This window comes from Rhinatrema bivittatum, chromosome 5 (assembly GCF_901001135.1).
Source record: "Rhinatrema bivittatum chromosome 5, aRhiBiv1.1, whole genome shotgun sequence".
NCBI classification, from domain to species: Eukaryota; Metazoa; Chordata; class Amphibia; order Gymnophiona; family Rhinatrematidae; genus Rhinatrema; species Rhinatrema bivittatum.
The window spans coordinates 12,694,012-12,720,166 of NC_042619.1; the positions used below are offsets into that span (position 1 = coordinate 12,694,012).

The 26,155-nt window shown below is 48.9% G+C and overlaps 1 protein-coding gene across 2 annotated transcripts; it reads left to right on the plus strand.

Moving 5' to 3' along the window:
- Positions 1–478: 478 nt before the first annotated feature.
- LOC115091806 (interleukin-1 receptor type 2-like) lies at positions 479–21,502 on the plus strand. Of its 2 annotated transcripts, XM_029602021.1 has the most exons (7): positions 479–597; positions 4,018–4,101; positions 6,301–6,369; positions 9,968–10,103; positions 12,222–12,388; positions 12,788–12,922; positions 20,994–21,502. In XM_029602021.1, the coding sequence occupies exons 1-6, from the start codon at positions 564–566 to the stop codon at positions 12,898–12,900; spliced, it is 603 nt and encodes a 200-aa protein (XP_029457881.1). In that variant the 5' UTR covers positions 479–563; the 3' UTR covers positions 12,901–12,922; positions 20,994–21,502. The 2 variants fall into 2 exon arrangements, with proteins under 2 accessions (XP_029457881.1, XP_029457882.1); XM_029602022.1 differs by lacking the exon at positions 12,788–12,922 and having other exon boundaries at positions 480–597.
- Positions 21,503–26,155: the final 4,653 nt, after the last annotated feature.

Here is a 26,155-nt window from a genome sequence, read left to right on the forward strand (position 1 = left end):
GGACTGTGGCTGGTTTTATAAATTTGCTGTAATCTATGAATACATTGCTTTTGGCTTCGAGGATGTAAAGAGCAGCACTTTACATGTCTTTTCTGCTTTTCAGGATTACCTTCAGGTGCTGCGGGTACTTCCCTCTCCCCCAGAGGGCACCGAGGCAATAGGGAAGGAGAGGGGACTCTCCCAGCCTGGAGGCGACTTTCAGTTTCAAATTCTTTGAAGTCCCAGGGTTTAGCCAGAACCTTAAGGATAAAATGTTTGACAACTGACACAGGAAATTAAACTGCCTCCCTGAAAAAAAAAAAAAAAAAGATCAAAGGGTTTAAAAGCCCCTTTTCTGTGGCAGCCTCAAGCACGTGGCTGGATGGGAATGGAATGACGCAGCCCGGCGTGTGGACAAGTGGGAGGTGGTGACTCATCAGAATGATAAGGCTTAGAAAGGAAGTGCAATGAGCATATGTATGTATGTATGTATGTATATATATATAGAGAGAGAGAGATGTGCAGCCTCACCCTCACACCCCCCTCACCGCATATCCCACAGCCACCCAGCAGAAGCTGAGGACATGCCAAGCGCAGGCAGCAGCCGGACAGCCTCAGGTAAGCCAAGGATGCCTCTTCAGCTTCCTCTCTAGGGTAATAAACCCATGCCTGAGCACCATCTCCTCAGCAGATCCAAGAAACGACAGCCTAAGTGCAGTCAATAGCCAGAGTCAAGGGGCAGGAAAGGATGAGCCGAAGGAGGCTCCATAGGATCAGCTGCTGTGTTGCAGGGCCAGGACACAGCCGGGTCCCTATAACGGTAATAGTTATCCATCTAAATGGCTTATCCAGCTATGTTCAGCCTTTATCTGACTCTAGATCTCCTGCTGCTCCATGGAAGGAATTGGGGAGGTGGCATGCAGACTGGAAGAGGGCGAGGTTTTCATTGACTAAAGAGGACTGCCCTTCCATCAGCAGACTACTGCCCCTTCTTACCCCCCAGCGCAGCTGCACTGGTCCGGGACAGCCTGGATTCTCCGGCAGGTCGCGGTACCATTTCTCAGCCACGGGGCAGGTTTCCGGAGCACGCGTGTCTCCCGAGCTCCTGTCCAGGACCAGCTCCGGGTGATTCTAATCTCGGGCCAACGACACGGATCACAGCCGACCCCAGTCCTTGCTTTTCAATTCATTTTTTTTTTTTTTGTTAGGGAAAGGAATTCACTTGTTTATAGCTTTTTTTTTTCTTGTTGTACAAAAATGAGTGCCATTTAGTTCAGCCTCTCTTCTCCCTCCCCATGTCTGGGTTTGCTTAGTTCCTCAAAGCTCCCAGTAATGTACAGGTTAGATCTGAGGGGGAGGAGGTTAGGGCAGCGGGTGCTGGAGCGTGAAACTCGAGCGCTCCAGAATGTTCCACGAGTACCTGCATCGTACACCCCCCTCCCTCCACCATAACCAGTCATCCAAAATGCTCCCAGTAATGTACAGGTTAGATCTGAGGGGGAGGAGGTTAGGGCAGCGGGTGCTGGAGCGTGGAACTCGAGCGCTCCAGAATGTTCCATGAGTACCTGCATCGTACACCCCCCTCCCTCCACCATAACCAGTCATCCAAAATGCTCCCAGTAATGTACAGGTTAGATCTGAGGGGGAGGAGGTTAGGGCAGCGGGTGCTGGAGCGTGGAACTCGAGCGCTCCAGAATGTTCCACGAGTACCTGCATCGTACACCCTCCTCCCTCCACCATAACCAGTCATGCAAAATGCTCCCAGTAATGTACAGGTTAGATCTGAGGGGGAGGAGGTTAGGGCAGCGGGTGCTGGAGCGTGGAACTCGAGCGCTCCAGAATGTTCCACGAGTACCTGCATCGTACACCCCCCTCCCTCCACCATAACCAGTCATGCAAAATGCTCCCAGTAATGTACAGGTTAGATCTGAGGGGGAGGAGGTTAGGGCAGCGGGTGCTGGAGCGTGAAACTCGAGCGCTCCAGAATGTTCCACGAGTACCTGCATCGTACACCCCCCTCCCTCCACCATAACCAGTCATCCAAAATGCTCCCAGTAATGTACAGGTTAGATCTGAGGAGGGGGAGGTTAGGGCAGCGGGTGCTGGAGCGTGAAACTCGAGCGCTCCAGAATGTTCCACGAGTACCTGCATCGTACACCCTCCTCCCTCCACCATAACCAGTCATGCAAAATGCTCCCAGTAATGTACAGGTTAGATCTGAGGGGGAGGAGGTTAGGGCAGCGGGTGCTGGAGCGTGGAACTCGAGCGCTCCAGAATGTTCCACGAGTACCTGCATCGTACACCCCCCTCCCTCCACCATAACCAGTCATGCAAAATGCTCCCAGTAATGTACAGGTTAGATCTGAGGGGGAGGAGGTTAGGGCAGCGGGTGCTGGAGCGTGGAACTCGAGCGCTCCAGAATGTTCCATGAGTACCTGCATCGTACACCCCCCTCCCTCCACCATAACCAGTCATCCAAAATGCTCCCAGTAATGTACAGGTTAGATCTGAGGGGGAGGAGGTTAGGGCAGCGGGTGCTGGAGCGTGGAACTCGAGCGCTCCAGAATGTTCCACGAGTACCTGCATCGTACACCCTCCTCCCTCCACCATAACCAGTCATGCAAAATGCTCCCAGTAATGTACAGGTTAGATCTGAGGGGGAGGAGGTTAGGGCAGCGGGTGCTGGAGCGTGGAACTCGAGCGCTCCAGAATGTTCCACGAGTACCTGCATCGTACACCCCCCTCCCTCCACCATAACCAGTCATGCAAAATGCTCCCAGTAATGTACAGGTTAGATCTGAGGGGGAGGAGGTTAGGGCAGCGGGTGCTGGAGCGTGAAACTCGAGCGCTCCAGAATGTTCCACGAGTACCTGCATCGTACACCCGCCTCCCTCCACCATAACCAGTCATCCAAACTGGGACGCTGGGCTCCCCTCTAGCCAAAACAGGCTGCGGCCGTAAAGCCAGTGGTAGCCGGCCTTTCATGGACGGCGTGCAGGGCACAGCACCGACCCACGCGCCCTGCTCTCCTGGAGCCTTCTGTGCAATAAACACTTGTTCTTATTATTACTACTGCTATTAATCCTACTATTATGAGAGTAATCAGCCCAGTTGGCTGAAAAGAGTTGGAGGGGAGCTCAGCAATTGTGAAGGGCAAGACTGGAAGGCAGTGGTGATTGTCTGCCTGGGACGTTGCTGAATTTGCCTCCTCTTGCCCATTGCAGCTGGAGCGGACGGTGGAAGCCGCCGCTGCTGCCCCCATCCTGATGAAAGAGCAAAAAAAAAAAAAAAAAAAATGAAGCTCCCATTAGGGAAATCAGGGCAACGCAGATGGTTCCCAGCGTTTTAAAAGGAAATTTATATATTTTTTTTAACGTGTTTTCCATTGCCTCCTGCGCACCCAAGCCTGGAGGGTGCTGGGAAGAAGCAGCCCTGTGGTTAATAATTACTAAGCAAATGCCCTGCCATAGGAACAAGGAGGAGCCCCTGCAAAGCGGTTCATCTGCCTTCGGGGCAAAACTGCCAGCTCTGGTGGTGGCAAACATTGATCAGAAGCCCCGGGGTCCCATTCACAGCCAAACCCGGTAAATAGTGCAAGCCACAAGTTCTGCGGTGCCTCCTCTGCTGCTCTGTCACAGCCATTCAGGACCAAGTGTGCTAGAGGGAGGGTTTCCCGTTTTGTGCCTCGGGGGGGGCTTAGTACATCTGGCCCTTAAGTTCAGGCTTCAGCTGCAAGACTGAGCTTCGGGCACGAGCGGCCACGCTCCCCTCTTATTGCACCTGCCCTGCCTCCCATGCGGGCTTCCTCGCAGGAGAACTCGGTGCAGCCTCGGCAGGGGACTCGGATCCCTGCAGTCCCGGAGGGGCAATAATGCTGTATCTGCCTCGGAGAAAGGGGACGAGTTCCTGCCAAGAGCCGGACTTCAGCAGCCGGGGGCCATCTTTGCTCACCCGAAAGTTTTATTTGCCCTGGCGCTCGTCTGAAGGGGGGCAGGCGGACACTTTTCCAGTTACAACGTTATCTCCTTCTGGTTTCAGACACCAGGAGGATCCTTCATGCTGCTGCTTACTTCCTGACTCTAGTCCTGCTGTACAGCTGTGCCGCACTCCCAGCAAACCCAGGTACAGCAAGTGTGTGTGTACACGTGTGTGTGTGTGTGTATACACGTGTGTGTGTGTGAGTATACACGTGTACGTGTGTGTGTGAGTATACACGTGTGTGTATACACGTGTGTGTGAGTGAGTATACACGTGTGTGTGACAGAGAGCGTGAGTGTGTGCACGTGTGTGAGTATGCGTGCACGTGTGTGTGACAGAAAGCGTGTGTGTGTGTGAGTATTGTTTTTTGTTCTTTGTATTTCCTTTTATCAGTTCAATGTAAGCCGGCATGATCTGCCTTACGAATGTCGGCATAGAAAAGCCTTTAAATAAATAAATAAATATGCGTGCACGTGTGTGTGACAGAGAGCGTGAGTGTGTGCACGTGTGTGTGACAGAAAGCGTGTGTGTGTGTACGTGTGTGTGACAGAGAGCGTGAGTGTGTGCACGTGTGTGTGACAGAAAGCGTGTGTGTGTGTACGTGTGTGTGACAGAGAGCGTGAGTGTGTGCACGTGTGTGTGACAGAGAGCGTGTGTGTGTGTACGTGTGTGTGACAGAGAGCGTGAGTGTGTGCACGTGTGTGTGACAGAGAGCGTGTGTGTGTGTACGTGTGTGTGACAGAGAGCGTGTGTGTGTGCACGTGTGTGTGACAGAAAGCGTGCGTGTGTGAGTATGCGTGCACGTGTGTGTGACAGAGAGCGCGAGTATGGGTGTGTGCAGGGCGATATTTAAAGCAGCAGTGCTACCCAGAGTTTATGGAATTTCAACTTATCAATTTTCTTGGCTTTGTTGCATCTTCTGATGGTCTTATTCTTAGGTCTCCTTTCCTATGATTGCTTCCAATCTTTATTTAAATACTTTTTTTTTTTTTATAAGCAAGGGGTCTAGTGATAGTACAATCACGCAAAGGTATTTATATATTTGTATCATTGAGAATGCTCGTCTGCCATTCTGCCGGCGGATTATAATCACTTAGCAGTCTTTTAACTCAGGAGCACAGCAGCTCTCGGTATTTTCTCTTAGCACCACCTTTTTACTTTTTGTTAGGCAAATAAAAAAAATCACTTACCTTGTGTCCTTCCAGATGGAGGAGCCTGAGGGCAGCGTGGAGATGAAGTGGAAAGGGTTCCTTCTTTGGGGGATCAGGGACTGGGTTGCCGAGTGGTCAGGATAAGGAGAGTGACTCGGGTGTAACAGGAATACTTCTCTCAGCTGGCAGCTGGGGTCTCGTCCCGGCGCTGGCCCAGTGCCACTGCCACTGCACCCGGGAACAGGCGCCGGGGGTCGGGATAAGAACGCACCGAGCAGCACAAACTTCTTACCTGGGGCGGAAAAGATTGGGTGAGGGGAAAACAAACCCCTTTCTAACGTGTTTGCTTCTGCTGGGCTGCTTTTTGATTTCTAATGTAGTTTTCTTTTGAGAAGATTTAAGAGCAGACAGACAGACAGACGTGTGGCTGGTACAGGGGACCCTGCCCACAGGTGATCACTGGAGGTCCCGTCCAGCCCCCTCTTTCTCAGCTTTAACCAGGGGAAGGGGCTCCCTGAAACAGAAAGATATGAGGGGGGGGGGGCTGCTGGAGGGGACGCACCACTGATTGCAATGGGGGGGGATCAGTGCCAGGAGGGGGGGGGGCTGCTGGAGGGGACACACCACTGATTGCAGTGGGGGGGGATCAGTGCCAGGAGGGGGGGGGCTGCTGGAGGGGACGCACCACTGATTGCAGTGGGGGGGGGGGGGATCAGTGCCAGGAGGGGGGGGGGGCTGCTGGAGGGGACGCACCACTGATTGCAGCAGGGGGGGGGGATCAGTGCCAGGAGGGGGGGGGGGCTGCTGGAGGGGACGCACCACTGATTGCAGCGGGGGGGGGGGGGGGAATCAGTGCCAGGAGGGGGGGGGGCTGCTGGAGGGGACGCACCACTGATTGCAGTGTGGGGGGGGGGGGGGGGAATTGTCCCGGGTCCTTTCCCCTCTGTAGCCTGTGATCTTATTTTCCGCACGTGTGTCTCTCTCTCTCTCTCTCTCTCTCTCCTTTTATTTCAGCCACGTTACATGTTGGCAGTCTGAGTGTCTTCCTCCATTAAAATCCTGGGCCCTGCCCAGGCCCTCCTCCTGCCGGGACTGCTGGGCTCACACCCGAGGCAGGGAATGAGCTTAAGGGGAGAAAGATTGAGGGAATGCCACACTCCTCCTTCCTTAAGCAGCTTTCTTCCTCTTACAGAAAAGGTGGCTGTTAAAAGAGGCCCGAAGATCAGGGAGCCAAGGAACACAAGCATAGCAGCAGAACCAGGTAAGGAAGGCAACCACCTGCTGCTGTCTCACACACACACACACACACACACACACAACTGCTGCCTCACACAGACACACACAGAGCTACTGTCTCACACACACGCACAACTGCTGTCTCACACAGACACACACACAGAGCTACTGTCTGTCACACACACACACACACACACCACTACTGTCACACACACACAGAGCTGCTGCCTCACACAGACACACACAGAGCTACTGTCTCACACCGACACAACTGCTGTCTCAGAGACACACACAGAGCTACTGTCTCACACCGACACAACTGCTGTCTCACACAGACACACAGAGCTACTGTCTCACACACACACACAGTGTCTCACACACACACACACCACTACTGTCACACACACACAGAGCTGCTGCCTTACACAGACACACACAGAACTACTGTCTCACACAGTGACACACACACACAACTACTGTCACACACACACATATATATACACAACTGCTGTCTCACACAGACACACAAACACAGAGCTGCTGTCTCACACAGACACACACATACACAACTGCTGTCTCACACACAAAGAGTTGTTGTCTCACAGAGACACAGACATACTCTTGTGGAACTCCAGCAGATTAAGGTGGCAGGAAGAGCTGTAATTTAATGATTAGACCACAGGCCATTTTTATTCTTATGGTTTACTCTTTCCTGTGGTCTCACTTCCCACAGATGCAGGCAGACTGCTGCTGAAGTTGGGGGTGCTGGCCCCAGAGCCCTTTCCTCGCCTCTCTCCTCCTTCTACCCACACAGCTGCCACAGGTTGCAAACTGCTGCTTGTCACCACAGGCAGACGTGATGGACTGTGGTTTGGTGCTTATATTCCAGCTCTGCCTGCTATTTTTTGTATTCACTTAAAGCCCAAGGCACATTTACTCACACAAAAAAAAGAGTTAACTCCTGCTGCAGTAAGCTAATGTTATGCCAATGCATCAGGAGTCTGGAAAGCACAAATATGATCAGCGTGCCGAAAAAATGCTTTGTGCACATATTGGGGTAGATTTTCGAAGGGTTACGCACGTAACTTATGTGCGTAACCTTGAAAACCTGCCCTGCGCGTGCACCAAGCCTATTTTGCATAGGTGTGGCGGCGCGTGCAAGCCCCGGGACGTGCGTATATCCTGGGGCTTTGAAAAAGGGGCGGGAAGGGGGCAGGGTCGTGGCCGTGGCGGGACCGAGGCCTCCGGCACAGCGGCTGTGCTGGAGGTTCACGCGCCGGCAGCTGGCCAGCACGGGCAAGTTACACCTGCCAGAGGCAGACGTAAAATCAAAAACAAAGGTAGGGGGGATTTAGGTAGGGCTGGAGAGCGGAAGGAAAGTTCACTCCGAGGCCACTCTGATTTTGGAGCGGCCTCGGAGGGAACGGGGAAAGCCATCGGGGCTCCCCTTGAGCTCTGCGCGCGCAAGGTGCACAAGTGTGCACCCCCTTGCGCAGTCTGACCCCGGATTTTATGACATGCTCGCGGCTGCGCGTGCATGTCATAAAATCCGGCGTGGATTTGTGCACTCGGGTTGCGCGCACAGATCGATGCCCGCGCATAGGTTGGAATATCTGGCCCATTGTGTTTTAAGAGCAGAAATGCCAAGTGCAAAACCCAAACACCGTGAACTCCAGGCTCAGCCCCACAGACTTACACTGGCCCCAGAAACTTTACTCCACCTCTGAGCAGGTGTTACAGCTCCTGATTTAAGTCTACGCTCCTGTCTGCACTGGGCAGTAATGCTTTGATTAATATGGGATTTGCATGAAGGAGTGTTACATTTGTGTGCACAGTTTTACTCTTGTTTGTATGCACATTTTTGTGTGCTTGCTTTTTAAATCAGGAGTAAATTTGTAGACACAAAATTGTTCACACAACCACTCATTCACACGTGTGCTTAGCCGAGCACATCTTATTACGTTGGGCCCTTACTCTGCTGAAGCTCCTCAGTGGCATCAGAGAGCGCAAGAGTGTGTGTGTCTGTGTCAAAGAGTGAGAACAAGTGTGTATGAGTGAGATAGCAAGAGTCTGTGTCAGAGAGAGAGAGAGAGTGTCTGTGTGTGTCAGCAAGAGTGTGAGATTGGGTGTGGGCATGCCTTCATCATAGAGAGAGAGTTAGTATGTGTGTGTGTGTTAGAACATGTGTATGTCTATGTCATAGAGAGAGAGTTAGTATGTGTGTGTATGTTAGAACATGTGTATGTCTGTCATAGAGAGAGAGTTAGTATGTGTGCGTATGTTAGAACATGTGTATGTCTATGTCAGAGGAAGAGAGCAAGTGTGGGTGTGTGTGAGAGAGCAAGAGACTGTGTGTGTCTGTCTCAAAGGGTGAGAGTAAGTCTGTGTGTGTGTGTGTGCATATGAGATAGCAAGAGTGTGTCAAAGAGAGTGGGTGTGTCTGTCCATTGGACAGCAAGAGAGAATTTGGGTGTCTGTGTCACTGGGAGAGAATAAGTATGTGTGTGTGACAGAGCAGGTGCAAGTCTGTGTCAGAGAGAGAGAGAGAGTGTCTATGTGTGTCAGCAAGAGTGTGAGATTGGGTGTGGGCATGCCTTCATCATAGAGAGAGAGTTAGTATGTGTGCGTATGTTAGAACATGTGTGTATGTCTATGTCAGAGAGAGAGAGCAAATGTGGGTGTGTGTGAGAGAGCAAGAGACTGTGTGTGTCTGTCTCAAAGGGTGAGAGTAAGTGTGTGTGTGTGTGTGCATATGAGATAGCAAGAGTGTGTCAGAGAGAGAGAGAGTGTGTGTCTGTCCATTGGACAGCAAGAGAGAATTTGTCTCTCTTTGTCACTGGGAGAGAATAAGTATGTGTGTGTGACAGAGCAGGTGCAAGTCTATGTCAGAGAGAGAGAGAGTGTCTATGTGTGTCAGCAAGAGTGTGAGATTGGGTGTGGGCATGCCTTCATCATAGAGAGAGAGTTAGTATGTGTGCGTATGTTAGAACATGTGTGTATGTCTATGTCAGAGAGAGAGAGCAAATGTGGGTGTGTGTGAGAGAGCAAGAGACTGTGTGTGTCTGTCTCAAAGGGTGAGAGTAAGTGTGTGTGTGTGTGTGTGTGTGTGTGTGTGCATATGAGATAGCAAGAGTGTGTCAGAGAGAGAGAGAGTGTGTGTCTGTCCATTGGACAGCAAGAGAGAATTTGTGTGTCTGTGTCACTGGGAGAGAATAAGTATGTGTGTGTGACAGAGCAGGTGCAAGTCTATGTCAGAGAGAGAGAGAGAGAGAGCAAATGTGGGTGTGTGTGAAAGAGCAAGAGAGAGTATGTGCGTGTTATTTTGTAATCTTTTTCATTCCATGTATAACTTTGGAAATCCATGTAAAACTGACATGTCAATAAAGTTATGGGAATGTGTCTGTGTCAGAGAGAGTATGTGTGTGTGTGTGTGTGTGTGTGTGTGTAAGACACTTCCCAACGCCACAGCCAATCTTAGGGTGAGCAAAACTCAAAGGTTTCCAGCTATGGTGCTACCAACTATTTTGTACCCGATCTGGAGACTTTTCCCTGAGCATCTAGCGCCTTTCTTCCAGTAGGCGTTGGCACCCCCTGATAATGGCCGCTTCCCTCTTCTTTCCCAGACAAGGCCCTGACCATTAACTGCACGGCATCCTTCCTGCAGCGCCGCAAGCCCGTGCAGCTCATCTACTGGCTGGCTAACGGCACCTTTGTGGAGGAACAGTACCCAGACGGCCGTGTGACGGAGGGAGAAGAGAGGTAAGTCTTCGTCTTACCCCCTCGGCTTCTCCCTGCTCCCTAAGATACTCTGAGGTGAACAGGGAGGAATGCAGGCGCGAGGATTTTCAGCCTGGAAACCTCTGGAAGAGCAGCTGGAAAAGGATGCTGACCCCGTGCGGTCCAGGCTGGGATAGGAGCCAGAGATTCCTAAAGCTGAAGCCCAGAGCTGGGGGCCCAACTGCACTCCAACTCCCCACCACTGTACAGCCTTTAACTAACCCCTGCCCTATGCACTCTGGGAGCTGTAGTCCTTTGGTGACTCCCTCGGCCCCAGCACAGCCTCACCAGCACTCGCTTGTTTCTGGAGGTATAAAATGCCATTTGTTTCTGAGCAGGAAAGAGAGGTTATCACAGGGGGGTGGAAGCGCAGGAATCTGACCCCTGCACACGAAACGTCCTGACGCGAGCTTCCGCTTTCATGGATTTACTCTGAAAGAGCCCCTAAGCCACAGAAGCGGGGGCGGCAGCGGGCTCTGTGCCAAGGATGCGGGGGCAGCTGAGACTGGGGGGGGGGGGGGGATCTCGTTGTGACCGTGCACCGTGCTGAAAGGAGCACCTCCTCCTCCTCCTCCTCTGTCTGGGCGCTGGTGCCCGGTCAGACCCGGGCGGGGGTGGGGGGTCAGCAGCGGGTCCGGCTCTCACTGCTCTGTGGCACCTGTGAGGGGGTCGGGCCTGATGGCAGCACTGATGGTCATTGCTCAATGTTTTTGGGGCCGGGGGACCCTCAGCTCGACTTGGTTTGTTTTTCTCGGGGACTCTGGGTCATCTCGGTTCCTTTCATTTGTTTAATTCGTTTTCAGTAAATTGCAGGTCCTATTAGCAAATACTCTCACTATTCTTTTTTTTTTTTTTTTTTATTGGAAGTGGCTGCACTTTATACCCAACTTTAAAGGGGGCCACATGAACCTGAGCAAAGTTCTCCTACCCTGCAGTTTCAGGTAAAAAAAAAACCCATCTCCCTGGTGTTTAATGCCCATCCCCCGCAAGGCTTACCTTAGTACCCCTGAGGACTGGTGGGGGCAGGAGTGATCCCCACTCGCTCCCGTTGCACCTTGTGTGCTCGTTTGACCCTGCGTGACGTCGTTGCAAGGTCGCTCTGGCCGCACGGAAAATGTATTGGATCGCGGGGATTAGCCAATGGCCTCATCTACATGAATTTTCACGTCATGAGTGCCATTACCTACGCGGAGGTTTGGACGCACTAATCCCCGTATCGGATCGGGGGTTATGGACGCCGACCAATCGCGTGTTAAGCCGTGAGCAGTGGCAAGCGCAGGGTATTGCAGCGGTCCCCTTTCTGTGCCCTTCAAGGGGCTCACTTTACTCTTTAAAGAAAGACAGAAAAATCACGGGGAGTGGAAGCAAACAGAGGTGCAGGGACTAATCCCTAGCTCCCTATCAATGGCTGAAGATACAGGAAGAGTTTGCCCGTGTGATAGGAAGTGTGGAGCCAGAGCCACCTGGTGGCCGGTCCGTGCAATGACAGGTAGACTAGACTGATAATAGCAACATGCAGGCAAAAAATGAATGGGGCAAACCCAACAAGCCGGGCTCTGAATGCAGTGCAACACTGCAAAAACACAACCAGAAATGCATTTCCTCCTGTGCTGTGCAAAATACGAAGACATCAGAGTCACACACATTTCCCAGAGCTGACAGAGGCAATCCTAAAACTTCCCACAAAGAATAAGCAGGAAAATCTCTTTACAATCCTGGGGGAAGGAGGAGAAACAGCAGCTGTGCTTTCCTGCCACCAGGCCCCCATGAAACCTAAGCAGGGACCAAACCCGAGGCGTGTCCCTGATGTACTTTCCGTAACCTGTACCTTTACTCCACTATTCTTCTGTGTCTTTGCTCCGCTTTGTTTTAATCTTTACGTAAATTACTGTGTTAACGCATGTAAAATTGCCCTGCTCATATGATGTCTCGGATTCCCCTCTAGGGTCAGAGGCTTACTCTGTTCTCCAGTAACCAAAGGAAAGAGAGAACAAAGTGGCTGACGAAATCTGACTGCAGCGCGGGAAATATTTCTAACCACAGACACCGGGGAATGTTTCTACGGCTGATTTTCCCTCTCTCACTTTTTATTTTTATCAGGACGAAGGAGGAGGACCATCGGCTTATCCTGCAACGACCCCTGCAGTTCACAAGCGTTAAAGAGACAGACTTTGCCCTCACCTTCACTTGCGTTGTCCAAGACCCGTCTGGCCTGGACAAGAAGGAAATCAGACTCAGAAAAACGCCGCCCAGCACCCAAGGCAAAGGTTGGTTCAGTAACAAATCAATGGCAGATAGTAACAGGCATGGAGCAGGGGAAGGGTCTCCGAGGTGTGATGGAGAAAGTGGTGGTGGGGAGGTGATAAAAAGAAAGGTACATGAGGCAGAGAAGCAAAGGTAACTGCCAGGGCTGCCCCGGGCTCTGCATGAGCACACAGGGCTCTTCTCCTGTGATTCTAATGGCCCTCTGCTTCCTGCTCCAGCCCCTCCCTTCCCAGGCAGTGCGCAGGGGGACAGGAGGGGCTGGAGCCTGCAGCAGAGAACAGAGCAAGGAAGAGCCACTCTGCTCCCTAATCAAAGGCCTCTTCCCCTGTCACTTTAACTGAAAGGGAGGGGGTGAGCCACCCTGCTCTCTAACTCATCCCCCTCCTCTCCTCTTGTTGCAGGAAACAGGAGGGGAGGAGACGAGGCTGGAGTGGACAGCAGAGCAAAGAACATATCGCTTTTTATCTGCATGATTCGATTTCTCGTGTGTGTCTGCTCCTTCTGTATTAGCTGAGGATCTGTTGCAGTGAGGGGAGGTACGGTAGTTTCAGTTTAAGGATCTGTCGCAGTCCGATTTCTTCTCTTTTCCTAATATCAGGCGTATGTGCTGAATATTGGCAGTGCTGCCTTTTCGTTCAGGGTTGTGGCTGCTTGACTTCTGAGCGTCGGTGATGTTTTGCTATGGCAGGTTTGCTTTTTTGAAGGGTTTGTGTTCCTTCAGAAAGTGTTTGGTAACGGAGGGACTTTGTGTCACTATTACTAAGGTGACAGCAGAATTGGAATTTTTTTTCTGTGCTGAGTAAAAAGGGGGAACCATCCTAGTTCAGGCCAGCCAACCATGGACGAGATTACCTAGAACCGATGCGGGATGGATTGCTTTTCATTTATACATTTTTTTTATTCTGCCCCCACTTACACAGCTGAGGCGTTCATCAGACATTCTGGCATGATTGGTGCATTGCATAGACCGTGTATGTGTTGCACTGGAGGTGGACCCTTGGCCTGCTGCAGGATTGGTAAGGCCCTCTGGTCAGACCCAGAGAGCGCCTGCCACCAGGAGGCGGAGCACACGAGGAGACAGAGGCTAACTGGAGCTTCGCCAATAACAGTCTGGGGTATCCGCAGGTTGAGCCCTTGGGTACCCAGATTGCCTGGACTTAGGTGGGCCTCAGAGGGTCTCCCGGAGAGGTAGCGGAGGAGTGTGCCCACCATGAGCAAGGTGCATGGCTGATGCAGAGTGGATGGACCAGACCCGAACTGGAAGCTCTGGAGACCTCAGGGAGGTAACAGTTCAGGAAGGTTCTCCGGGCGAGGCAGGCAGCGCCTGCGGATCTAGTCAGGTGGAAGCTGCGGTTAGTTTCCAAGCAGGTTGGTCTGGTAGTCACAATAGGCCAGAAGAGAGAGTCCGAGTGAAGTGCAAGGGTCAGAGCCAGAGTATCAGTCCAGGAGTAGTCAGCCAAAGCAGGGGTCAATACCAGAGTCAGTCCGAGCATAGTCAAGGCAAGCGAGGGTCGGTTCCAGGCGGCAGACAAGAGAATGGTCAGGCAGGCAGAGGTCAGTACCAGAGGTCAGTCCGAAGAGGTGCTACCTGAGAAGGATACAGGAACACACGGGGACGCTGGATCGAGAAGACACTGGAACAAGAAGGCAAACGAGTACATCAACGGTGTCGACCCAATTGCCAAGGCGAGGTCCTGGGGACAGGGCCTCGCTTTAAATAGGGTTAAGCGGTGATGTCATCACTTCGCGTCTTGTTCGGCTTTCCCCGCTCGGCCCTTTAAATACAAAGACGCCGGCCATGCGCACGCCTAGGGGCGGGGCCGAGACGGCCGAAGACGCAGAGCCCCGGCGGGAGCTCCGCCGCGAGGCCTGGAACGAGGAAGACGAGGAGGCAGGCCGTGGTGAGCATTGGGGACGCCGGGAGCTAGCAGCGGCGGCGGCGAGGCCGGCACTGGTCGAGGGCAGCGGGAGGTGAGCAGGCCCGGTCGCGGCACCCACGCGGCCTGTGCATATCTGGAGCAAAGTTTCCCATTTAAAAGCATGATGTCCAATTCTGTTTTTACTTCTGGGAGGGGAGCTGGTGGAGTTTTTAATCATCAAAGTTTCTGTTGGGGGGGGGGGGGAGGAGTATGGGCCTACAATTTAATTGGGGGGAGGGTGCAAGGCTGAAGCTTCACCTACGGTGCCTGAAAGCCCTGCATTGGCTCAGGCCATAGTGCACAACGCTACCCTCGCATGAGCCCGCAAGGTAGAGGGGTGCGCTGCCCTCTTATCCGTCGGCACAGAGGAGGAAAGCTGCAGGGGTGGGCAGGCAGCATCAGATTAACGGGGTTGGAAGGGGGGGGGGGGGGAGGGCAGAGTCGAAAAAGAAAGGAGGAGAGTGCTGGAGTCAGAGAAGAGAGGGTGGCGGTCAATATGGAAAGAATAAAAGCCTTCCAGCCACAAAAATGTGCCCAGTACCCCCTTAAGTGGTTAAAGCGGCCCCGATGTCTGCAGGGATATGAAAGCAAAACTGAGCGGGAAGCTTTGCCTAAACATGTCCTCCTCCCTAGGAAAACGCACAGAGCTGTCGTCCTCCTCCTTCACTATCTGGGAGATGCTGCTCGGCAGCAGCAGGTAAAAAAGGATGGTAAGAGAAGTGGCCCATCCAGGCTGCCCCCTTATTCTGCTCTAGAGCGGGTCTACTTGCAAGAGGTCTCTTGATCTAGAACAGTTCTTGTCATCTTCCGGCACGTACCATTAAAATCATCTCAGGTTTAGAAGGCCATGGAAATCTTCAGAGAGCCTCAAAACTCAAAGAAAGAAAGAGAGTGAAAACCTGTTCCCTGTACGTACCCGGATCAGTCCAGACTGCTGGGTTATGCCTCCTGTCCAGCAGATGGAGTCAGAGAGAAACTGAAAAGGCACCACTCATATAGCATTACCAAAACGTGGCTAGAAGACAATGATAATGGTCCCTTAAATCAAACTGATATCTTTCACTTCCCCAGACACAAACGTAAAGGTTGGGGGTCCTGTTAATAGTCTGTAAAAAAAAGAACTCAAACTCAAACCCTATAAAGATGAAATGAACCCTCCCCACGTAGTGGCGATACTAAAATCAACACAAATCTTGGTTTGCTCTGTTGGCCCACCCGGATCACCGTGAAAAGACTGCTCACCACTAATGGAAATTTTCACTAAGGCGTTTCCTGCTCCTGAATCAGCCCTAATCATTGGGGACGTTGACCTCCATGTAGACAGCATATGTGAAATCTTTCTAGATACTATGGGTTGGTCACCATTTGTAAAACACCTCACTCATAAAGCAGGACTCAACCTTGTCTTAATTTTCGCCAGTCAGAATAACTGCCTAATCAACTCCTCACACAACTTATTACCCTGGTCTGATCACCAACCAATAAAAGCAGAAATAACCCTCCTCACACACACACAGCAAACAATCTCAAATATTAATCAAACTTTCACCTACAGAAAAAAAGATGGAATTGAAATGACTTGAAGAAACAATTAACATAACTGATTTCAATCATGATAACGCCTCCTCATCTTTTGATGCCGGGGATAAAATAGTCAATGAAATAGCCGACACCCTAAGCCCGATCCTGAAGAAAACGTTCCAGACTGAAGCAATACAGCTGCAGAAAAGAAACCTTGGTACAGCGAAGAACTAAAAACACACTAAACAGATCCTGAGAAAATCCGAAAAGCAAATGAGGAAGCGGCAATCTACGGAATCCCTAGAAAAATGCAAATCCCTATTAACAAAATACCGTGAGCAAATAAATAAAGCAAAAGAAGACTACTACGCAAAACAGATTCATGGTGTAAAATGTCATTCCAAATCACTCTTTGAAACTGTTAAAAACCTAATCAAGGGCCCATCATCCTCAGCTTCAAATAACTGTGAATTTTCAAAGAAGTCCTGCAATGAATACGCCACTGCTCTGTTAAATAAAATCAATGCATTAAAAACCCAATTCTGCACCTGCTTGCAAACAAAAGAGCCTGATGATAAACCAGGGCAAGCAAACAAACTCATTCAACCCCATATCTAAACTCAAAATCAACCAAATCATTACAAAACTCAAGCCCGCAATTCACCCACTGGACCCAGTCCCTGCAAGCACCCTGAAATCAGGACACAGCGTAATCACACCCATAATAAACCACTCACTAGCAGAAGGATGGGTCCCTGCCAGGGCTAAACAAGCTGTGGTTAAACCAAGCCTAAAAAATAAAACAGGCAGCATGGATGATTGGGACAATTATCGATCAGTATCCAACCTGCCTTTCATTGCTAAAATCCTAGGAAAAGCAGTGCTATCAGAATTAGAGAGCCACCTAGAAGGCAATCATATACTATATCCAAACCAATCTGGATCCAGAAAAACCCTACTCATTTCCTTAACTGACCCTGTACCACAGGGGTTTGACAACAGTGAATCCTATATCCTTGTACTAACTGATCTAACAGCAGCTTTCAACACAACACAGTTGACCATTCACTACTAAGCCATCAACTGAGAAAAATAGGAATAGATGGAAATGCTAACAAATGGTTCTCTTCCTTCCTAGAAAATCGAACTTTCCAAGTCAAACTGGGCAATCACATTTCTGACACCTTCCCAATCGACACAGGTGTCCCCCAGGGCTCAGCGCTCTCAGCCACTCTATTCAATGTTTACCTGCTACCTCTATGTACACGACTAACCAATCTAGGAATAAACTTCCACCTTTATGCAGATGACATTCAGTTCTACATCCCCTTTGACAAAACACTTGAAAAAACAACATCAACTCTGCCAACATGCATGAAGGCATTACAAAATAAACTCTCTCCAATTGAAAGTAACACTAAATCCAAAAAAACCCTGAAATTTGGTGACTGCAAACAAATTCAACGATAATCAAACTGCCATCCCTAGATCTAGGAATCTTTAATATTATTCCCTCAGATCAAGTACAGGACCTAGGAATACAGCTCGATGAGAACTTAACAATGAAAAAGCATGTATGCAAATTAATTAAACAGGACTATCAAAGTTAAGAATGCTACATCGGCTGAAACCATTGCTAACAACCCAAGACTTCCGCACTGTTCTACAAACACTAATATTCTCAGACTTAGACTACTGCAACTCGCTATTATTAGGCCTACCCCTCAGGTCTATTAAAACCACTACAATCATTACAAAATGCATCTGCCAGACTCTAGGGAAAGGAAATTTGACCACATCACCCCCTCGCTCATAGCACTGCACTAACTTCCCGTACAATACAGAATTCATTATAAACTATTAACTCTAAACTTTAATATTATCAACAACATTAACCCATGCTTAGCTGGAGTGACACTTCAACCATATACATCGCAGAGACCTCTAGATCACAAAACAAAGGACTTCTAATGATGCCTACAACACGGAAGACAGACCTAACACAAATATGAGACCAAATGTTTTCCATAACAGCCCCAAGCTGTGGAACTCTCTTCCAGAATCTTTATGTCTGATAACGTGAACTGAAAACATGGCTCTTCAGAAATGCATATGATTTAGCATAAATGACCTATATGCTGATAACCACACTGCCACTAACAGAAATCATGATAGCAGAATGAGCAATATGCACTGAACGACATATTGTGAAATGATAGTAGAATTAGAATTTGTATTTACGGTCATATTGACCTAGAAGATGTATGAATATGCACTAGAATATGTATTTGCTACAATGCTGAATAAATGTTTAATCAGAATGCGAATGTCGACCAAGAATACGGATACTGATTTTGTAAACCGTTGTGATCTTCCTTTGGAATGACGGTATATTATAAAACAGCCAAATAAATAAATAAATACAGGGTGGCCCGTGGAAAAGTAGCCTACCTGCATGGCACTGGTATTGGAGGCGGACTACTTTTCCATGGGCCACCCTGTATTTCTTGATTTTGTTTGATGATTGAGGAATATTTATTTATTTATTTATTTACAAGAATTTATATTCCGCTTCATTACCAAATTCTATTCGAGGCAGATCACAACATAATCAAAGCCACATTGCACACTAAAAAAAAAAAGTAGAAAAGTTTTTTCCATTGTTTCACTGCACACAGAGTTTGGTTGGTTGCCGTTTCCAGTTCAGTTTATCTGCAAGTTCTGCCTATACTGTCTGTATTCTGCATGTGTGTAACCTTTGCAAGGATCGGTCGCAGTACAGTTGGTTGTGTTTTCCTCAAAGGAGATGTATTGCTGTTCCCCACCTGGTGCAATATTGCAGCGTTCTCTTTTCCTAGGCAGAGTTGTTGTTGTTTGAACTCTGGGAGTTAGTGCCGTTATAGTATGGTAGATATAGTATAGTATGCTATGCAGGCTCTGAGGCTCTTTTTGTACAGGGTTTTGTGTTACATCACAAAAGTATGTGGCAGGTGAAAGGTGTGTGTGTTGCTGTTTCTGAGGTGGCACCAGAAATTGACAATTTTATTTCGTATGATGAGTTGTAAGGGGAAATATCCAAAATCCATTGAAGGGGAAATTTCTATGTATGTGGAGATTATTACAGAACGGGAGAAGAAGGGTTTATTTAGAGATTCTGTTCCTTTATGCATAGACTCCAGACCTTATGCTTATATCCATGTTGAAGAACTGGTTGAATGAGGATAGCAAATAATTTTAATTGTAATTTTACCAGGAAGATGAAACTGACTCTTGGGATTTTTTCTGAGTGAGATATTACATTGAAAGATTTCGGCTCAGTGTGCTGCGGCGATCATAAAAGCAAACAGAATGTTAGGAATTATTAGGAAGAGAATGGAAAATAAAATGGAAGATGGCATAATGCCTCTATACACTCCATGGTGAGACCGCACCTTAAATACTGTGTCGCTGCATTTCAAAAAAGATATAATTGGACTGGAGAAAGCACAGAGAAGGGTGACCAAAATGATAAAGGGGATGGAACGGCTCCCCTATGAGGAAAGGCTGAAGAGGTTAGGCCTGTTCAGCTGGAGAAGAGACGGTTGAGGGGGGATATGATAGAGGTCTTTAAGATCATGAGAGGACTAGAATGGGTAAATGTGAATTGGTTATTTACTCTTTTGGATAATGCAAGGACTACGGGGATCTCCATGAAGTTAGCAAGTAGCACATTTAAAACAAATTGGAGAAAATTCTTTTTCACTCAATGCACAATTAAGCTCTGGAATTCATTGCCAGAGGATGTGGTTAAGGCAGCTAGTGAAGCTGGTTTTAAAAAAAAGGGTTGGGATAGTTCCTGGAGGAGAAGTCCACAAACTGCTATTAATCAATAGGGAATAGCCACTGCTTGTTGCCAGTATTAGTAGCATGGGATCTATGTAATGTTTGGGTTCTTGCCAGGTACTTGTGACTTGGATTGGCCATTGTTGGAAACAGGATACTGGGCTTGATGGACCCTTGGTCTGACCCAGTATGACAAGTCTTATGTTCTTATGTTAAATAGCAAATTTAGGTAGGGGACTGTGCTGAGGTGATAGGTATGATTTGTGATAGTGTCACTTTTTGACCCCCCCCCCCCCCCCCAAATAATTTTGTCTAGAGACAGCACTGCTTCCTGCCTTGTGGATCTGCCTTGCTTTGCACCACCGGGCCTGCCCTCCTTTGCCAACCTTCAGTTCCTGCCTTTGCGGACCTGCCCTCTCTTGCAGCCACTGTTTCCATCCAGCTTGCCCTCTTTTGCCGCCAGTGGTTTGGCTATCGGATCTGCCTTTACTGCTGCTGCCGCCCGGACCTGCACTGCCTCCGCTGCTGCCGCTTAATGCTTCTAAGAGACCTGGGTGGAGGGAAGAGTCATAAGGAAATTTATGGGGAAGACTGGGAGAGCTGTAGACCTGGGGATCAGAGGGAGGAGACTGGAGAGAGAAGAAGAGGAAGAGGGGTGAGATTGGGGAGAAGAGGAGGCATGGATAGACATAGGGAAAAAGAAGAGGGAGTGAGGGCATGTGAGGGTTGAACAGTTGGGGAAAGGGGAAAAGTAAGAGTGGGGAGGAGAAGGGGGCTGAAGGGAGAAGAAGAGTATGGGGAGAGAGGGAGCGCTGAAGCGGAGATAGAAGAGGGCTGGGAGCAGGGAGCGAGAGCTGGTGACAGGGAAAGAGGAGGGGGCTGGGGGGTGAGAAAAGGCTTGCTTGTTGTTTTTGTGGGGGTGGGTGGCTGTTACATTGGGGCCACTGAGCCTTTATTTATTTATTTTGGGTAGGTGGGTAATTAATGTTGAGGCTGCCAAGCCTTTGTTACTCTTCCCCCCTCTCTTTGCCTCCAACCCCTTCCCCCCCCCCCTGCTCCCAGCTCTCCCTTCTCCCCACCAGCTTGGGCGTAGAGTTAGGAGTGAATTTGCTTGGCCTCCCCCAACCAAGAAAGCGCTCTGCTGCCCCTGTCCTCAATGGAGGGGTCTTCTGTGCTTACTGCAGGCCTCTCTCAGCCTTCGCTGCCTGCTGCGGGAAACATTTCCTGAGCGGTGCCAGTGAACCCCACTCGTTTAAGGGTGAATAATGCTCTGAGAGGGGGGGGGGGGGCTTGGAGCTGAGCTGGGCAGGACTTGGGCACTAAAAGACGTGTTTATTGCTTGCAGGGAAGGTGGCGGCTGAAGCAGCTGACAAATGCCGCGGACAGTGAAAAGGAAACTCTTCTCTCCACGCCGCCTCCAGACCAGGGGGTCTGTTTCCTCGCCTTCCACAGCCGAACATGTTCTTCAAAGGGACGGCGACTACTGGAGCCTCATTATCAACAGACCTTGGAAATGACCAATTTTATTATTTTTTTTAAACCATGCAGAGTTTATTCTTGTTTGTCTTACAGTTACCGCCTAGGAAAAACTACGAAGTAAACTGAGCATTTGCACTCACACACAAAGGGCCTGCTGCTCTCTCACAGACAGTTTTACCTTGCTGGCCTTGTGCCAGAAGATCTGGGCTCGGGTGAAATCCTCGCAGCACAGCCGATGGTGACCCATGGAGGGGAGAAATAAAGCGACAGAAAGCCCCCATGCAGGACTAAACTGGAGGAGATGCAAATAACGCGATGGAATCTGACACGAGTTATAATGCTCAATAAATCTTACGCAGTCACACTGCAATGTCATTTTGAGTCATTCTGGTTTGTGCTAAGGGCAGTGCTAAAAACGGCTGAGAAAAACCGGGTTGGCAGCGTCGTGTTTGTGCGCATTAACCCCCCACGAGGCAGCGTTCTCCTGCAACCTGCTGTAGACTCGCCTGTAATCATTTTAACTGTTTGCTGAAGAAATAACAGGAAAGTAAATGGTCAGACTGGGCATTTCTGTAAAGCACATGAAGTATTCTCATTGTAGGGCACGCAAAGAAAGGTTGTGTGGCCTGGCCTGTAGCTGTCGGCCCTTAACATGCGCCAGAGATCTGCCCCAGAAGTGCCAGTGCCCAGAAGTAGCCACAATACACAACCTGCACCAAATAATTTCTTATATATTCTTTTTCGTTTATTTATCCTTAACCATTTTCGAAAAAACTGCCAAAACAATGGTCATTAATATACCCATCAACTTCTAACCCACTTTTCACACCAAAACAAATGTTTTAAGAGAGGAAGGTGATGTTCCATAAAATTTCAGGGCACCATCCAGGTCTTCCTTATTGTTTTTAATCATGAACAGCACCGTCCACCCTATGAAACTTCAATTATTGTTTATACCAAAAAAATTTTTTTTTTATATATTGAGTTTTCTATTTTATGAAAAAATTGTGAAAAATTCACGACAAGAATAGGAACAATTCACCAATATATCGCTTAAAAATCAATAACCGTAGAGACATCACTTCAACAATGGCATTTTTTCTAAACATTATTTATTTATTTATTTATTTAGTAACTACTTAGCTTAGATAGCAAATGTTGCTTACCTGTAACAGGTGTTCTCACAGGACAGCAGGATGTTAGTCCTCACATATGGGTGACATCACAGGATGGAGCCAAATCACGGAACACTTTTGTCAAAGTTTCCAGAACTTTGACTGGCCCTTACTGGGCATGCCCAGCACGGCACCAACCCTGCAGCCAGCAGGGGTCCCCCTTCAGTCTTGTTAAAAAGCTACAGGTAGTGCCAAAAAATAAAATAAGAAATGTAACGAACCCAACACCGCGAGGCGGCGGTCGGGTTTCGTGAGGACTAACATCCTGCTGTCCTGTGAGAACACCTGTTGCAGATAAGCAACATTTGCTTTCTCACAGGACAAGCAGGATGGCAGTCCTCACATATGGGTGAGTACCGAGTTGAGGATGTCTGGACATGTACCAAATGTACTCAGGCATGCAAAACACTAGGCCTGGGATGAAATTTGGCAGAGGGCATCCTGAACCCCACCGGGCAGGTGGAAGGGTGTAGGTACGTCACGTCGTAAATAGGTTGCGCAAGACAGACTGGCCGAAGATGGAATCTTGTCTTCCGGCTTTGTCCAAGCAATAATGGGCTGTAAAGGTATGGAGGGAACTCCAGGTGGCAGCCCTGCAAATGTCAGGAAGCGGCACCGATCGTAGGTGTGCTACTGAAGTCGCCATGGCCCTCACAGAGTGTGCCTTAACACGGTCTTGAAAAGGAATGCCTGCTTGCTGATAGCAAAAGGATATGCAGTCTGCCAACCAGGAGGAGAGAGTCTGCTTACCCACAGGCTGCCCTAATTTGATAGTATGGAAAGAGACAATTGAGTGCTCTTCCTGTGGGCAGCTGTACAGTCTAGGTAGAATGCTAGAGATCGTTTACAGTCGAGGGTATGCAGAGCCTGCTCTCCTGGATTGGAATGGAGCCTGGGAAAAAAGGTAGGTAGTATGATGGATTGATTGAGATGAAACTCCGAAACTACCTTAGGCAAGAATTTAGGGTGAGTGCGGAGTACTGCCCGGTCCTGCAGAATTTTGTGTAAGGCGGATAGGTAACTAGAGCCTGTAATTCACTAACTCTGCGAGCGGAAGTAATTGCCAAAAGGAAAATCAGTTTCCATGTGAGATATCGAAGGTCACAGGATTGAAGAGGCTCGAATGGTGGTTTCATGAGCCAACCCAGAACTAGGTTGAGGTCCCAAAAGGGGCTGGAGGACGTAGAGGAGGCTTGAGGTGAAGCAAGCCCTTCAAAAAACGTATTACGAGGGGCTGTACTGAAATAGGAACATCCCCAATACCTTTATGGAAGGCGGCAACCGCACTGACATGCATTCTGATGGAAGAAGTTTTTAGACCTGACTCTGACAAGTGCCAGAGATAGTCCAGAAACTTCGTGATTGGACAGGTAAAGGGGTCAAGGGATTGAGAAGAGCACCATGATGTAAACCTGTTCCATTTGTAAGAATACAATTTTCTCATGGAAGGCTTCTGTGAAGCAATCAGGACATGGGAAACTGGTTCAGAAAGGTTAAGTGGCTGAAGGATTAACCTTTCAACATCCATGCCATCAGGGACAAGGCTTGAAGACTGGGGTGGCGTAGGCACCCGTCGTTTTGAGTGATGAGAAGCAGGTCCTTTCCCAAGGGAATGTGCCTGCGAATGGAGAGATCCTGAAGTATTGGAAACCACACTTGGCGCGGCCATTGGGGTGCTATCAGGATCATGGTTCTCTTGTCCTGATGTAACTTCACGAGAGTCCTCGAGAGAAGTGGAAGTGGAGGCAATGCATATAGGAGACCGGTTGCCCATGAAAGGGAGAATGCGTCTCTTGGCTGATAGTGTTGGCTGCGAGTGAGAAAGCAGAAGTTCTCTACTTTGCAGTTTTGAGGTGACGCAAAGAGGTCTATTTGAGGATAACCCCATTGTTGGAAAATCGAGTGCTCAACTGAGGGGTTGAGAGACCACTCGTGCGGTTGAAAGGTGCGACTCAGCTTGTCTGCCAACACATTGTCCACTCCCGGCAAGTAGGTGGCCCTGAGGAACATCAAGTGGGAGAGGGCCTCCGCCCATATCTGCGCAGCTTCCTGACACAGAAGGTAGGAGCCCGTCCCTCCCTGTTTGTTGATGTACTACATGGCCACCTGGTTGTCAGTCTGAATCAGGATGACTTGATTGGAGAGGCTATCCAGAAATACCCTGAGAGCATATCTGATTGCTTGCAACTCCAGGAAATTTATTTCGTGTTTGGTTTCCTCTAGAGACCAAGATCCTTGTGTCTGCAGATTGGCCACGTGGGCTCCCCATCCAAGGTTGGAAGCATCGGTGGTGAGAGTGATTTGAGGGTCTGAAGCCTGAAAGGTCAAGCCCTGGAGGAGATTGATCTGATTTTTCCACCAGGCGAGAGACAGATGGAGTCAGTTATGTGGACAATGGTCGACAGGGGTTGAATGGATTGAGTCCATTGTGAACTTAGAGGCCACTGCATGATTCTCATGGCCAAGCGGGCCATTGGGGTGACCTGAACTGAGGACGCCATGTGTCCCAGGAGGATGAGAAAGTGGTGTGCAGTCGTGGAGTGCTGAGACTGCAGCTGGTGTGCAAGAGACACGAGAGTGAGAGCTCGCTGTCGAGGAAGAAAAGCCTTTGCCTGCAAGGTGTCCAAGTCTGCCCCAATGAACAATAGGTTTGATATGGGACTAAGTAGGATTTATCATAGTTGACGAGAAATCCGAGTGAAATTAGAGTGTGTAAGGTAAGACGTAGGGACAACAGAGCAGCTTGCTGAGTGGGAGCACTGATTAACCAATTGTCTAGATAGGGGTAGACGTGAACACCTTGAGTTCTGAGGAAGGCTGCAACTACAACGAGGCATTTTGTGAAGACTCATGGTGCAGATACCAGGCCGAATGGAAGCACTCAGTACTGAAAATGCTTGGGGCCTACTAAAAACCTCAGGTATTTGCGATGAGATGGAATTATCGCGATATGAGTGTATGCGTCCTGGAGGTCTAGAGAGGAGAGCCAGTCTCCTCTTTGTAGAAGAGGAAGAAGAGAGCCCAAGGTTACCCCAACAATAGTTTCGAATCACTTCTTCGTCAGGGGAAGCCACTTAACCACTATGCATCTCAGCTCTCCACCGTCACTAGTACTTGATCTTCTATTTAAATATACAAATTCATCTTAAAAAAATGCTCGCAGCGTGCTGCCTGTTGTATTCAAAAACATGGCGAATACAACAGGTAGCGCGCTGTGAGCATTTTTTAAAAGATTAATTTGTATATTTAAATAAGAATAAGAAGATTGTCCCATTCTGCTGAACTAGTGCCAACTAATCTGGTGTCCCTGCTGCTTCCATATGCAAACCTTTGCTCCTGCACAATGGGCTCCAGGAAGGTGACTTAAAAGTGGAAATATCTTAAAAAAAGTAAAATAAAAAAACTCAATAAAGCCATAATGAAATAGACTGGAAAAAAAATATCTTTTTAGATTTTATGATTTCTACTTTATGAACTCTGTCAATGAGCAGAGAGACCACGGAGAGGAGGAGGTTACATCAAGAAACATTTCTCCAAGAGGTAGGAACACCCTATAACGGGATTAGCGCGTCCAACCACCAGCGAAACTAATAGCGCTCATCACACGCAAATGCTATTATCCCCCAATAAAAAAAAAAAAATAAGTGTGTGCCTTACTCGCACGTTTGCACGTTCAGAAATTAACACCTGCCCAGAGCAGAACATTAATTTCTGAGCAGCCCAAAAAAAGTGTACAGAAAAACAGAAAATACTGCTTTTCTGTACACCCTCTGACTTAATATCATGGCAATAGTAAATTGGAGGAACCAAAATGTTTAAAAAAAAAATAAATTAAAAAAAAATAAGTGTGCCG

What these genes read in the sequence shown, in the direction of transcription:
- LOC115091806 (XM_029602021.1), top strand. Translation starts at nt 564, where the DNA reads ATGCCAAGCGCAGGCAGCAGCCGGACAGCCTCAG. An exon ending in AAGCATAGCAGCAGAACCAG is followed by an intron (nt 6,370 to 9,967) that starts GTAAGGAAGGCA and finishes CTTCTTTCCCAG; the next exon opens with ACAAGGCCCTGACCATTAAC. An exon ending in GTGACGGAGGGAGAAGAGAG is followed by an intron (nt 10,104 to 12,221) that starts GTAAGTCTTCGT and finishes TATTTTTATCAG; the next exon opens with GACGAAGGAGGAGGACCATC.